The sequence below is a fragment of the Taeniopygia guttata genome, chromosome Z (genome assembly GCF_048771995.1).
Source record: "Taeniopygia guttata chromosome Z, bTaeGut7.mat, whole genome shotgun sequence".
In the NCBI taxonomy this organism is placed as follows: domain Eukaryota; kingdom Metazoa; phylum Chordata; class Aves; order Passeriformes; family Estrildidae; genus Taeniopygia; species Taeniopygia guttata.
This window is the reverse complement of record NC_133063.1, coordinates 56769350-56783531: the sequence shown is the minus strand read 5'-3', so window position 1 is coordinate 56783531 and position 14182 is coordinate 56769350. Positions and strand designations below refer to the sequence as shown.

General features: G+C 37.4%; 1 protein-coding gene and 1 long non-coding RNA gene across 9 annotated transcripts in view; one reads left to right on the top strand and one right to left on the bottom strand.

Moving 5' to 3' along the window:
* LOC121468141 (uncharacterized) overlaps positions 1-11682 on the bottom strand; it is a 231237-nt gene extending 219555 nt beyond the window's left edge. For 3 of the 4 annotated variants that reach the window (XR_012053050.1, XR_012053049.1, XR_005978140.2), the window contains exons 1-2: positions 11518-11677; positions 10870-10975 (exon numbers count right to left, since the gene is read on the bottom strand). This is a non-coding gene — a long non-coding RNA (uncharacterized lncRNA). Of the gene's footprint in view, positions 1-10869; positions 10976-11517 lie in introns of all 4 variants that reach the window. The other variant, XR_012053048.1, reaches the window with a different exon arrangement.
* The window catches only part of PDE4D (phosphodiesterase 4D), a 527299-nt gene that overhangs the window by 165454 nt on the left and 347663 nt on the right, over positions 1-14182 (top strand). Inside the window, exon 1 of one of the 5 annotated variants that reach the window (XM_030258991.4) lies at positions 10925-11761. The exons of 3 other annotated variants lie outside the window; for them this stretch is intronic. In XM_030258991.4, coding sequence (XP_030114851.1) covers positions 11397-11761 — 365 coding nt within the window. In that variant the 5' untranslated portion in view covers positions 10925-11396. Of the gene's footprint in view, positions 1-10924; positions 11762-14182 lie in introns of those variants that run through there. One more of the 5 variants, XM_072922397.1, reaches the window with a different exon arrangement.

Genomic DNA, 14182 nt, shown 5'->3' with positions numbered 1-14182 from the left:
TATCAAAGCCCAGGTAAAGACGAGAAATATACCTTGAAGTGTGTTGAAAAAATGCAGGAATAAATTTTTCAAGTTATTTTAAATATTGATAAGAAGTAGCCTGTGATGACCAGGACAGTAATGTCAGAGAACATGTATTAAAGAAAACTGAAATATAATTGTAGTTGCAATTTTCTAAAAGCATTTGAGGTTTCTGTTTCTCAGCTTAAATATCATTGGCAGCAGTGTAGCTAAAAGTAATTGAAGTCAGAGAACAGACATCCAAGCCTCAAACTTTTTAATTTTAATTTAGACCTTTGAACAGCTGCACTTCAAATGACAATAAATCTTTTGCACTTCAGTCTCTGTCAGCATAGTCAATTAAATAAAAAATTTGCAAAGCCTCTGTAGAATGTTTTCCAACGAACCTTGATGATAGTGCAGGATAATAGAAGTAATGTAGTCCTCTAATACAGCAGTAGTAATTGTTACTTTCTTTTGCACCAATTCATTAGATGCTATTAGCATTGCAATGAGGAAAAAAAATGGTGTGCTCTCTTTTGGCTTTAAGCTTATTTAGAAATCCAATAAAAACCAAACCAAAACAACTTTTTATTGATCATTCATTTGATTCCAGGTGGTAGGACTAGGACCTTTAGCAGAGGGAATTCAGTAATTGTTACATGCTTTCTTTAATTAAAAATTAAAATTAGTTTAAATAATATCAATAGCTTAGAAAAGTTATGAGATAAATAGCCTTCACTCCAGAAAAAAATTTGAAGATGTTTGGAGAAAACTTCTCCCTGTACAAAACACAGAAAGTCAAATTTGTAAGCCAAGCTTGAGTGTGGTACACCATTTGCCAAGAAGCGAGGTGAAGACAAGCAAAGAAATCTCTTGGAAAAGCTATACTACCATTTTCATACATTTTGTCAAGGCTAATAAAAGGTGCATGGAGTATGGCTGAAGTAACCTGGTGTAACAAGGAACTGTGATGAAAATTAGTAAATTATATTGTTGAAATTGTTTACATTAATATAATTTCTCCTTTTATGGCATTTTCCATATGAAAGATCAGGACCTGTATGATACTTAATAGCTAGATAGTTACATAACACAAATTTATCTGTTATTCAGTGTACTTAACTAAGAATTAGGATGGTATGCCACAACACACTGAAGAGTTCAAAATGCTTTGGAAAACAGCAGGAATATTTTTAATACCAGTAGTTGGTGAAAGACAATGAACTGAGAATATAAAATTCACTTAGAAGTTGTAGTGGATTTTTTTCTCTCGATCATTTCAAGTGAAATTTCCCAACATTACCAGTTTTATGACAGCATTTACTGTCAGCAATTATTTCTGTAATAAAAGCAGTAAGTGGATTACAATTTCTTACTGAGCACCATCAGTCAGTCAAGTCATGAGTGTTGAGCTACTGGTGGTGGCTTTTACTTCAACATTAAATGAATATTAGCTATCCATCATGAATAAGACAATTTCATCACGTGAATGATCAGTGGTGCTCAAAATCCTAATTTTCAAATGTTTGAGGTGTTTGATTGTATCTAAAACTCATATTTTAATGAAACCATTTTTTGTTATTTCACATTGCAAGAAAATAAACCAGTACTTAATTTATTCTCTAAGTAGATACTGCAGTATTTGTTGCTTCCTACAAGGATATAGATAACACACAGTTTTGGGAAAGTATTCATTAGCAACATTTTATGTGCATGGAAAGGTGCTATTTTGCTCATGAATACCCTTGTGATACTGAATATGTGAAGACTTTCTTTAAAGAATTCCCTATTAAAGAAACATTGAGATGTATAATCTCCAAACCACCAGTAACAAAAATGGAAATATAAATTTTTCCAAGAGTTCCCCCTTAATTGTGAAGTGTTGATAACATTCTAACAATAGAAGCTGGGCATTGATAATTTCCAGTATCCTTGACCCCATCTTAATCCCTTTTTGAGTACAAAATGAACACGTTCTGATTGCAGTGGTCCATGTTAGTACAAGCAGCATGTAGTCACAGTGCTCTAAAAGACATAATAATTTCTAAGTCTAGTATTGCCTCTGTAAACCTGATGATGAGCTAGAGGAGAAGCAGGGCAACAGTGCTTCAGTTAACACTGACCCAGGAGAGACACAGCTGGGAGTGGTTTCAGAGCTTCTCTCTTTGTCATTACTACCTTGGATAGTGACAAACTGGCTAGCACCCCTATAGGGTTTATAAATTCTGCAAATATCAAGCAGAAGCTCAAATTTCTATTTTATTTTTTTAGAGGACAGAAAAGTATGTTTTAATAATTCAATCTTTATTTATCTCCATTTGAAAACACTGGTGAGAGGAAAGAAGGAAGTGAAGAGAATGGGTGGGTGCTAGCTGAAGTGGTAAGACCAGATAGAAGTACTCCAATACTTCTGTAAAAGAAGTAATTTGAAAAACGTGGAATTTTGCTCTGCAGTTACCTATGGGATCCTCCACATTTGTCTCTGGAGGGCAGTACTCTTCTTATTCAAGTGATTAATTCAACAAATGTGACAGAATTTTAAGCCAATGAAGTTTCATATTTTCAGAGTATTACTAAGCCTGATATATTATAGAGGCTTCAGGCGAGTACTACAAATTAAATAATATTCATTTGTAGCTCAAATATGAGCTGAACAATCCAAGTTTCAATGAAGACAGCAGAAAAACCTCCTGGTGATTTTAGTTGGAGGACTGTCAAACCAATATGACCTAAGCTCAGAAAATAAAGCCATTAATAGCACCAGGGTATTTCAGCAAGTATAACATGACAAATGAAAATTTTGATGAATAATGCTTTAAACCCTTCTTTAGTCTTGAACTTAACATTCTTCCATATAGATCTTTACTTTGAAAAATTACAGAAGGAAAATTAAATTGCTAGTGTTTACACTCACACACATTAATAGGTGCTACTTTCTCCTTTATCCTTCATTTAAATAACAAATAATCCATTGGTGTGCAAAATTACATTTTATTGTTCAAATTCTTAACATTTTTGATTCACAAAAAGAAGTAATAAAGGATGTTTTAACTGGAAATGTAATTTGTTAGAAAAATTACATCTATATGACTTGTTTGCTGAAGAATAATTTATTTTTAAAAAATGACCAATCATTATTCTTGAGTATGTAATTAAAAATACAAAGTTTTTCCTCTGTTATAGATTTTTACACTTTAATTAGTATCAATACATTATATTTTAAAATTTTGGTCTGTATCTGACAAAGGTAAGATTAGGTACATGTTAAGTAAGTCTAGTAACAGAAATATATGATACAGATGAATGTAATTTTATTCTCAATGCTGTTTCCAAGAAGAAAATAAACTCTATTATTCATTCTAATGATGGTTTTAGAATCTATTGCTTTATTTAGAAGTACAAATAAAATAAGATAACATATATTTTCAGGAGGACTTGAGTGTAATTAACTAGAATCTATTGCATGAACTTTTCCATTCATTTGCCTTCTTACTACCTGAGAACAGTCAGCCAAAATACATGTATTTCTATTCCTGCAAAATGACTACTTTAAAACTAATTAAAAAATATTTTTGCTTTTTCCTTGTGTCTTGCTTAATAAAGTTGAAGACTGTTAAACTGCTAAAGCTGAGTGAGAGCTTAAAGAAATTAAAAACGTGAAGAGAGAAAAGTCTCTAATTAAAAGAGTTGTTTTAACATTAACCCAATCAGAAATATTCAATATCAGAATAATAGAAAGAACCCCTAGAACTATACTTTCTAAATAAATAGCTTATTTATCTTTATTCAAAAGCTCCGTTTTTACCAGTTAGAATTTAAATTTTCTAACAGCTTTAAAAAGAGATTGATGAAAATTTTAAATCATGCAAAACTCACCTGCCTTGGATTTTGCCTGGAGTGCTCCAGGTTTTGTGGGTTTTTTGTAAGTTTTTGTCCTAATGTTTGTTATTTCAGTACAGTTTCATGGTTTGTTTTGGTTTTTTTTTTTTTTTTTTTGCCAAGAATTTAGTGCAACTAGGTCTCAAAGATTTTTTTTTTTTTAACTGGTGGACTTTTGTGCTTGTCAGAAGTCAGAGTAAAATCAAGAGGATTTCAAGCTGTGCAATAATGTCATACAGAAATGAAAGGCTCCTAAACACCTAAAACCCGAAGTCACTGTTATCCATACAAGTGTAAACCTAAAAAAATATTTTGGATGCCACCCATGGTCCTCTGTCTGAAGTAAGCAGATCAGTAACTCAACTGATAGAATGCAACAGAAACTGCAGAAGTATCTTTATCCTTCAAACCTTGTTTAGAGTGTGTTAAGTGTTCAATTAGTGATGTTATTTTGTGATCAATGGATGATGAAGAGTAGCTGTATTATCTAGGAACTACTTTGGAAAAAATTTCAGTCAGTGTAGCACCATCTCCTATTGATACATAAAAAAGATACTGCACAGAAGCTATCCTAGGGTTTATGCTTCGTTTAATCTGCTCCTGTGGTACAGTGGAGAAGAGGCAATGGGAAGAGCACTAACTGTGCTAAATGCCTCCTCTCATTCTTGTGCTATCCAACTGGTAAAATAATAACTGCTGCTGTTGTTTCCTACTCCAGCTGCAAATCAAGGCAGTCAAGTAAATGTTAAGATCTGTCCCCTTTTACGTTCAGTAATTATATAGTGCTAAGGAGAATTGAGCATTTTCAGCATGCTTCTGAAATGCAGGGAGTCTTTGCTCACTGCTCCAAGTGGGAGGTTACATGAAATTGAACTTAGTGGGTGCAAAATACCTTTCATCTCGGTCAGCTCAGCTTGTCATCAGTAGAGCCCTGCACCAGCCTGGGAGTGTCAAAGCCCAGGCTTTAGCTTTGTTGTCCATGTAGCTGCACTATGGTTCTTACATACTTGACTTATTTTAAACTTCCTGGGTAAAAGGAGAGAGTTGGCTTTGTATGTCAATATATTTCTCTGTATATGGTTGTGATGAATGTATTGCACTGGACTAAACTCAGTGCATTAATGCATAAAGAATACAATCTATACAGAAAAGCTATGCTTTTACAATTGAAAGGTCAATAAATGCAAAGAAGCTTCCTCCTGGTATGTTTAAACTCCATAAGAAATAGAAATTGTGTGCTTACATTGTTAGCTTTGGGTTTATATTCAGATTTTGAACGGTATGTAGTACTTTGTATTGTAGCAAATACTTACATGAATATGATTGCTCTTGTGCTTTATATTATAAATTAATTGGTATCTATATAACTGATTCTAAGTAGATTTTTGAATTCATTGTGACTGAACAGAGGAAAAGTTAAAAAACACTCAAAAATATCTATAGAGTAATAAATTAAGCACTTTAATTATACTTATGTATAGAAGACAGCAGATAAGATAGCTAATCAGATTGCAATGTTGTTTTTATTTTTTTTTCAAAAATGGAAAGTATTAGTCCTCACTTAAAAATATATCAAAAATAAATCCCCATGGAACTACCTGCAGAAATATCTTTCATAAACTGGAAAAACTGTCTTCTTAATTCATATAAAGAATCAAACTTAATTAATTAAGTTAGATTAATCCCCTCTTTATCATGTTAATAGTAATTTCAGTAGAATTAGATTATGGAGTTGTTCCATTATTTACAAAAGGCACTCAACAAAAAAAGACTATTGGTTGTTAATTTCTTTCTGCAGTAGTATTTCAGAATACATATTGAATGTCTTAGTTTTACTGTCCCTTATTTGCAATGTCAAAGAAGTTTGTGTAATGTAAAAAACATTCTACAAACAGATTGCGTGATACCTATATGGGTATATTATTACAATATTTTCTTTTTCTAGCATTTGATGTCACTCAACTAATAAAATATTCTATATTTATTCAGTCCTCTAATTTTGAAAACACTCATTTTTTTCTTTTTAATAATTCATGCTTTCTGTTGAAAGATCATCATTCTGTTACAGAATGATGATCTGCTGAATTCCTTTTACATTGCTAGCAGCAGGAATGTGCTTCTGTCTTATGAGTCAGATGTGATACAAAAATTTATATGAACAGCTAGTGACTCTGCACTGTATCTGAAATTCAATCTTATTGGACTTAAAAGACCTCAGTGAATATGTAAAATATGGTACAGTTTCTTAAGTGCAATTGCACTGAAATACAACAGGACTAATATCAATGCTGAAGTCAGTGGTGAATTCCACCAAACAAAATGTAGTCATCTATGTTCAGGTATTACCATTGTTTCTTTTGTTGTAGAGATGATGCAAGTTATTTCCTCTTATTTTACCACCGTTTATAAGGTCTGTAAACTATTAAAAAAGGATCTTCTCTGACATGAAGTTGGGGGATACTGTTAGCTTCTTAATTAAATAGCTGAATGATTTCTTTCTAATCAATTTTAAACTTATACTGGTTATTGCCTTAATATACTGTTGTCTCCTTCAATGATATGTTTTCATCTCAATTTTTATTTTTTTTCTATTGCAGTTAGGTAATATATTTCCCTTATATTTTTGGCCAAAAGTACTGTGTGTCATTATTATGCCAGAAAATGAAGGTAAAAAATAAGAGGATCCCCATTATTTTTCTGAATGTCAGAACTACTTATTTTTAGTGCAATACTGTAACAATTGTCTGTTAAGAATTGTAGTGCTGTTCTGAAGGAGTAAGTGATACGGCAGTTTATCTAGTGCACTGTGAATACTAGCACCATCAGCTGAAGAGAGCCTTGAAAATATTATCAAAACCTTTGTAAACAAATCTACAAAAGCAAAAGGAATTGTTATTTTTTGAGAGAAATTCTTTCTATTATTCTAAGTACTTCTTGAAAGCAAGGACATGCTTTTAAAAAAGTATTTGAAAGGTTAAGAATAACATAAAATGGCATTCTCTTACAAGGTAAAATGCTACATTTTATTTTATGAATCTTTGTGCATTTTTGTATCATGTACACAGGAAGCTCTGGTAAGGCCAGGCTCTCAAGCTGGGTGTGGCTGGAGAGGTAGTAATATTTGAGCCTCAACTCACCAAGGAGTTCCCAGTTTTTTGTGAGGAGGCTCAGGTACATTCTAGGAAAATGGAAAGAAAGGTAGTTTTTAAAATAAATTTTCAGTTACAATTCTCAAATGTAGACTGTTCTATTGCTATTGAGTCATCACCATACTTAGTGCTTCTGAGGATTCTGTGTGAAATAAGCTAGGCAAGTAAGAAAAAACTTGTGTTGACTTCATATATAAAATACTGACAAAAAAGTATTATACACTTCTCTTTTTATTGGTCTGTTTCTTTGTTTTTTAGATAACACCACTAGCTCCCATTTATATATTGTATTTTGCAGGGAAGTATAAATATTTTGTGTAAATGTTGTTTATGCCTGGTCGTAGCATGATGGTGTATAAAAAGCTGGTAATATAAATGTTTTTTTTTTTAATTTAAATACAAAGACTGGTAGGTGAAATGAAATACATATATTTAAGGGTATCTGAACATATTTATACTTTTTTACATATATTTTATACATGGCCTTTTTACTGTGCCTTGTCTTGTGCCGTATGGTTCAGATTCTATTTGTGTGAAATAGAAGGTTGCTAATATTCTAGTTGTGGTTTTTTGACAAAGTTTTTGAAAAACACTTTGTAAATGCAGAACCACATTATCTTTAATACTGTAAAATGGGCATTCAAATGAAATACACCAATGCTGTTATTAAAAAAAGAGACTACTTTTATGAAGTTCATTGGCATGAAAGTACAGTAAGGTTCCTGCACAAGAAAAAGCCACACAAATACAATCCACTAGAAATAGAAAAATAATAATAAAACAAAAAAACAACAAAAACCAGTCAACCAACAACAAAAACCAAAAAAAAAAAAAAGAGTTCATGTAGATTTCACAATTAATTCTAATGCAGTACTTCAGCTTCTACTTGTGCAAGGATTGACATTTTATTGTACAGGCCTTGTACTTCCGCTGTACTTTCTGTGTTTCTCAGAGACAATTTGTTTTTATTTAAAATGCTAATATGCTTTGATTACCTGTCTAATTGAAATTGGTGTCTAAAACATTAGGCTAACTCTGAAAATATGAGATTGAATGGGGAATACCAAACTCAAATATAAGTTCATTGCCAAAATGAAATGCCAGTGTCAAACCAAAGGGCATCCATGAGGCTGCCAGTTGTTATCTGTGGAAAGTGATGGTAATTAAGGGAAATCCCCGTCAGCTGGGAAAAGGTCACTGTTACACCCACTCTTAAGAAAGGCAAGAAAAATAATGGAACTACTACAGATTTACTGGTCTCACATGTGTTGCTGGAAAGCTGCAAGTGCACTTCTAAATGTATTTTCTAAAAGCAGGAAGATAGATAAGACTACTCAAATTTTTACCAAAGATGTTTAAAATAATGTGTGTTTGACCCGATTGTGTTCCATTATGAAAAGACTGTTTGGGATACAGAACAGTGGGTGTAACACACCTTCAATTTAGTAAGGATTTTAAAATAATCCCTCAAAACGTTGTCATTTTGAAACTGAGGAAGTCTCAGCTGGATGAATGTCAGGTAGAGAATGGTTTTACAGAAGATGGCTTGCAGGTGGAAAATCATACATCACCAGAAGGGGCTGGCACCAGACCCCATGTTGAACTGTAGAGTTTGGCACCCAGACAGGATAACCTGAAGCACAGGCTGGCAAGTGACTGTCTAGATTATGGCCCACTGGAAAGGATCTGGGAGCTTTAGTGGACTGTAGGGTGGGTAACAGCTGAACAGTGCCCTTTTCATCATAAATAAAGCAAACTATGTGCCAAAGTAACTGCAGGCAGTGGATGAATGGGAATGCTGGGAACCCAGAAGAGGCTACCAGGATGGCCAAGGGCACATGACCAGTGATGAGTGCTTGAGGGGACAGAGCTTGCTGGGTCTGGTGTGGAAGAGGTAAGAGGTAATCTAAAGGCAGCCTGCAGCTATGGGAAGATTAGTTGAAAAGGACAGCAAATTTAAGGTCTTGTCTGTGCTGTTTAATGAGGGGCAAGGGCCCCTGATTGGAAGGTTCAGATTGAAAATTAGGAAAATTTTCTTCATTAGGGATGTGGTGAAGCATCAGAGCAGGTCATCCAAAAAGGCTGATGAATTTCTGTTGAAGAGTTTTGAGATTCAGAGAAAGCTGTAGCTGATGTGATCTAATATTGATGATAACCCCATTACGAACTTGAGGTTAGATTGGACAATCTTATGAAGGCCCTTTCAAATGGCAGTTCTGTGATTCTGTGCAATTATAGCACAACTGACCACAGAAGTTTTGTCTAATTTTTAGGTAGAGGGAACTAGCAATTGTGAAATACAGTCCCCTTGCAATATCTGTCTAGAGGTTAACAAGGATTTCTCTTCCCAAGTTATTTCTCTTCTCTGAGTTTTTCACAGAATTGCATCCTATATGCCTATATTCCATTTTGCAATTATCCCCAGTGTTACCTTTTGGGTATAATTCTCTCTTATCTGACTTGAGTATTTCTCTTTTCATTGCCCCATTTTTGTCTCCTGTACATGCTGTCAAAACTGACACAGCTGGGAAAATGGTAGCATCTAAGATGTCTGGCTTGGAAATGGTCTTAGATGTCTGGATAAAAAGCACGAGAACTTGACAAATATGAACTGAAGTTCAAGTTTCCTTCAATGGAAGTACTACTTTGGCTCTTTTGCGGTACTTACAATATTTATTTAAATTTATTATTTTCTGGGGTATTTTTGTTTAAGCTAACAGTTTTTAGGGCAGGAGAGGAGACCTGAAGGGATGGTTGTGGTTACCAGGATTATCTATAAACTCATGACTCAAAGAAACACAGGCTGGGAGTTTTGCCAAACAAAATCTTGTATGTACATGTTTGGAGGGTGAGTCTTAATTTAAGGAGCACTGTATGTTTAGAAAGGAAGGCTGACTTTTAAGATGGAGAACAGAAAAAAGTGCATCAATACATTAAAGAGTTGTCGTAAGTGTACTTTTGCATTAATGAAAAATTAAGTTCAGACAAAAATTTATGAGGATTAAAATGATTGTAGACCTGTCATGGAAAGGGAAGATTAAAATGATTGTAGACCTGTCATGGATTGGCAAGAACAATTTTCTGATTGAGGAAGTAGAAGTTGTGCATGAAGCTAATCAGAGCAGTCTAACAAGTAGGTGAACACTGATTAGAAGAAAATGTATGTTTTTCTAAAAATACTGTAGGTGAGATATTTTTGCAATGCTTTCTTAGTACTGATTAGTACTGCTGAGTACTGATACTCTGGCAAACAGAAGGACCAAGCAAATTCATATTAGTAGTTTTCAAATGAACACTTGCATGTGTCCTTTTCATATTTTATCAGGAAGGTGGAGATTATAATTTTGACCTGAATAACAACTACTAGATTTTGGAATATTACCACGCAGAACAAATAGCAATGTTAAAAAAAAAAAAAAAAGTAACTTAATAAAATGCAATTCCCTTCCAGTGTGAATTATTGCTTGTACATGAGCACAAAAGAATTTGAAATGTAAAACTAATTTAAAAGATCTCTTTAGTATGAAGCTCCTGTTCTGCAGATTTTAACCTTAAATCATTTTTTCCCGCGGCAGTTACAAAGTCCTGAAGCCAGTGGTATGTCATATAAAAGCGTCTCTGTAGCAGAAGACTCAGCATCGCTATAATTAAACCTTCCTCGCCTTGATTTGCAGCCAGTCTTACTCCTTGCAGGGAGGGAGCTTACTCATCGGTGAAGACAAGACCAGGGGAAGGTTTCAAGTTGGGAAAGACGATTTCTGAACCTGATGTGGACTGGAAGCACGATATAGGGAATAAGGGGTGGTGGAAGGGGGCTGTTTAAGTAATGAGAACCCACCTCAAAGTTGTCGGTGAACAGGGGCGTGAGCAACTTTGCCACCTGCCGTCGTCCGGCAGTGAGAGTCCCTCTGGAGGGAGTCCTGTCCGACCAGCAGCCACGGCCTCTGGAAGACAGGCGCGCCTCAGCATCAGCGGCACTGAACCCCTCCGCATTCACTCCCGGTCACATTGCCACCACCGCGCCCTGTCGGCATCCTCGTCGCGCCCTCTCCCACCTCCCGCACACCACAGCGCTCCCTGCCCACCGCCCCCTGTCGGGTCTGCTCTCCCCCTGGCTTTAAATATTTCCGAGCGGGATGCCGGCCCCTCCTTTCCTCCTCCTCCTCCTCCCCCTCTCCCCGCCTCCCCTCCCGCGGAGCAGTCAAGACCCGGCGGCGCGGCTGCCCCAGCCGCTCCCACAGTCGGGCGAGGGGTGGCGCGGCAGGAGCTGTCCAACTTTTCAGCACAGTTTCTCGCCGCTGCCCGCAGGAAGGCGGCAGCCGCCGCCCCTGCCCGCCCGCCCGGCGCGGCCCGACCGCCGGCAGCATGGAGGCAGAGAGCAGCAGCGGCTTGACCGCGATGCCCAGCGGCAGCGACGGCGGCAGCGACGGTAGCGGGGATCTCAAAGCCCCGAAACATCTATGGCGGCAAGATCAGCACTACCCACCGCAGCTGCGACAACACCAGTTCCTCCAGCACCAGCAGCACCCCGGGCAGCCGCCGCCGTCTCCCGTCTCGCGGGGCCGCTGCCTGGCCGGGGCTCGCGTCAGGCACCGCGGCTACTCCGACACGGAGCGGTACCTCTACTGCCAAGCCATGGACCGCGCCTCCTACGCCGTGGAGACCGGCCACCGACCCGGCTTGAAAAAATCGCGGATGTCCTGGCCCTCCTCCTTCCAGGGACTCAGACGGTAGGAGAGGGCTTGGCCCAGCGCTCCGGCCGCGCGTGTGGGGGTGCGGCGGAGGAGCGCCGCTCCCGGCCGCGGGGACGGGATTCATCGGCAGCCGCTGAGGGGCGGGCATCACGGGACCCCCGTCCTGCCGGCCTCGCTTCTCTCGGTGGCAAGGATAAGGAAGGGGCACCCTGCGGTTGCGGAGGCTGCGCAAGGGAGGTGGGCTCGGGCTGCGCTGCCGCGCCGGGGCCCCGCACCCCGGGCTGGGACGCTGCAAGGAACCCCCGGTCAGGGCTCGCCTGAGGCGGGCGTGACGGGGGCACGGGCGGCGCCGCGTCGTCCCATACACGCCTGTCTGTGGGTGGAAAAGCGGGCACGAAACACGTGGGTGGGAGCGGGACGGAGCCGTGAGCGGGGCGGGCAGCGGGGCCGTGCTTCCCCTGCGCCCGGCGCGCTCCGCTGCCTCCCCGTCTGCCCCTCCTCGCTCCAGTGCCCGCGCTCCCCGGGAACGCTCCGCGCTGCTGCCGAGCGGGAAGGACGCAATTTGTGTGATGTTTTCACAAAGTTAAAATAATGAGAGCTCTGGGGGGTGGGAGACGGTCTGGCAAATCCAGGTTTAGGGTCTTGTTAGTGAGAATGGGCTTAGTTGAGAAAATAGGCTAATGGTTTCTTAGCCAGAGGGAGGACTCCGTCATCTACTAGTCTATTGTTCCCCTTTAAATGAGCTGTGGATTTATTTTTCAGTGTGTAGCTTACCAATGCCTATTTTACCCTTGATGACTGTAACAGGCATCTGTTTTAAAATCAAATTCTCTGTCAAAATCAGAAAGATGTTGAATCTGAAAGATCAATTTATTATTCGGACTTCGTGTTTCGTAGCTGGAACCACTTCCTTTTAGTAGAAAGACACATGCTTGCACTTGAATTTTAAGCAGACATTGTGAATAAAGGATTTATGGAGAGAATGGTGGGCAGAGGGACAATACTTGGTACTGAGGGACTCTGTAGATTTTTGCTTTCCCAGATAATCAGATTTTTATAGTGTGATATGCTTGATGAATAAATAATAGAATCCTTTCTGAACGAAGATTGCTTTGTGTGTTTCTCTGGTACACACCACATTCTTTATTATGGAGCCTTGGCCATAAATCTGAAAAAGACATACTTGAATATTCTCTGGCAGTGTTATCTCTATTTCTACCTAACAGTAAGTTCATTTCCACTTCATATATAATTAAGAAATAAAAAGAGATTCAGCAATTGTAAATTAGAACTGTATTTTCAAATATGTAATCTTTATATATGTCTTTTAATATATTTGGTTTCCACACGGCTCTTCTGTTGCTACACATTTGTATCCCTTCTGGGAACTCATTCTTGTCTGAAGTTAATGATAAATTTTTCACTACGTAAGATTTGAAAGAACAAATAATAAGCTTCAAAAATTAATAAATGTTAAATTGAAAGCTTTTTCCAATACATTCCTGTTTCTTTTATATAAAAAACCCTCTAGTGGTCTAGTATTTTTTTGACCTTTAAAACTGAGTGCTGAATTTCTGTTTTCTAATTGCAAAAATATTTAATTTTTATAAATCATAATGATTGGCTTGAATATATTCAGTATTAAGTGATTAGTGATAAGTGATTGGTTACTGAGAGGATACTAAGTCAAGGTGGAAAGGAGAGTACACGTACTATTTCTTTTATTAAGATTTCAGGACCATTTTAAATTACAATCCATATGACACCTCTTTAAACGGGAATGTAAACTTCAATATGAAAAGTATTTTTGTTTTTTAAGTCTTCATTCTTAGAATAAAAATGTTTTGACAGGACATGCTGCTTAACTGAAGTTGCTGGATTTTATTTTAATTTTATGGGATTAGTAAAAATGCTTAAGATGCGCTTCCCTTTTGGAAGTAGTAAAGCAAAGCACAGTAAAGAAGTTCAATATAATTCACCATCAAATAACTTTCTTAGAATAAAGTCTCACAGTAAAACTTGTTGAATGAAGCCAGTAACTATAGTATGGAAATGCAAAGCAAACTGTAAAAAATTGCTTTACAAATATATTCAAGAAATATCAGAAAAAGGATGATCTTTCAAGGACTTTCATGTCAAGGTTTCAGTCAATTACTAATTTTTTCCTCCCTTTTTTTGTATAAAAAGCAAAGAAAAATATCTTATTATTCTTGTAAAAGCAGTGACTTGCAAAAAACCCCACAATTTTTGTGAAAGACACCTGTACTTTTAGAAGACTTGCAGTTCCCTTTTCAAATTTAGATATTTTTATATTTCTCCCCTATTTAAACTGTTTTCAAAAGAACATTTCTGAATGGATTCCTTTGGATTTATTGTGGTACAAGTAACCAGCTTGTATTTCTGAAGACCTCAAATTACTCTGAATATGGTGGATAAAACTCTCTAGAACTGGGAAAA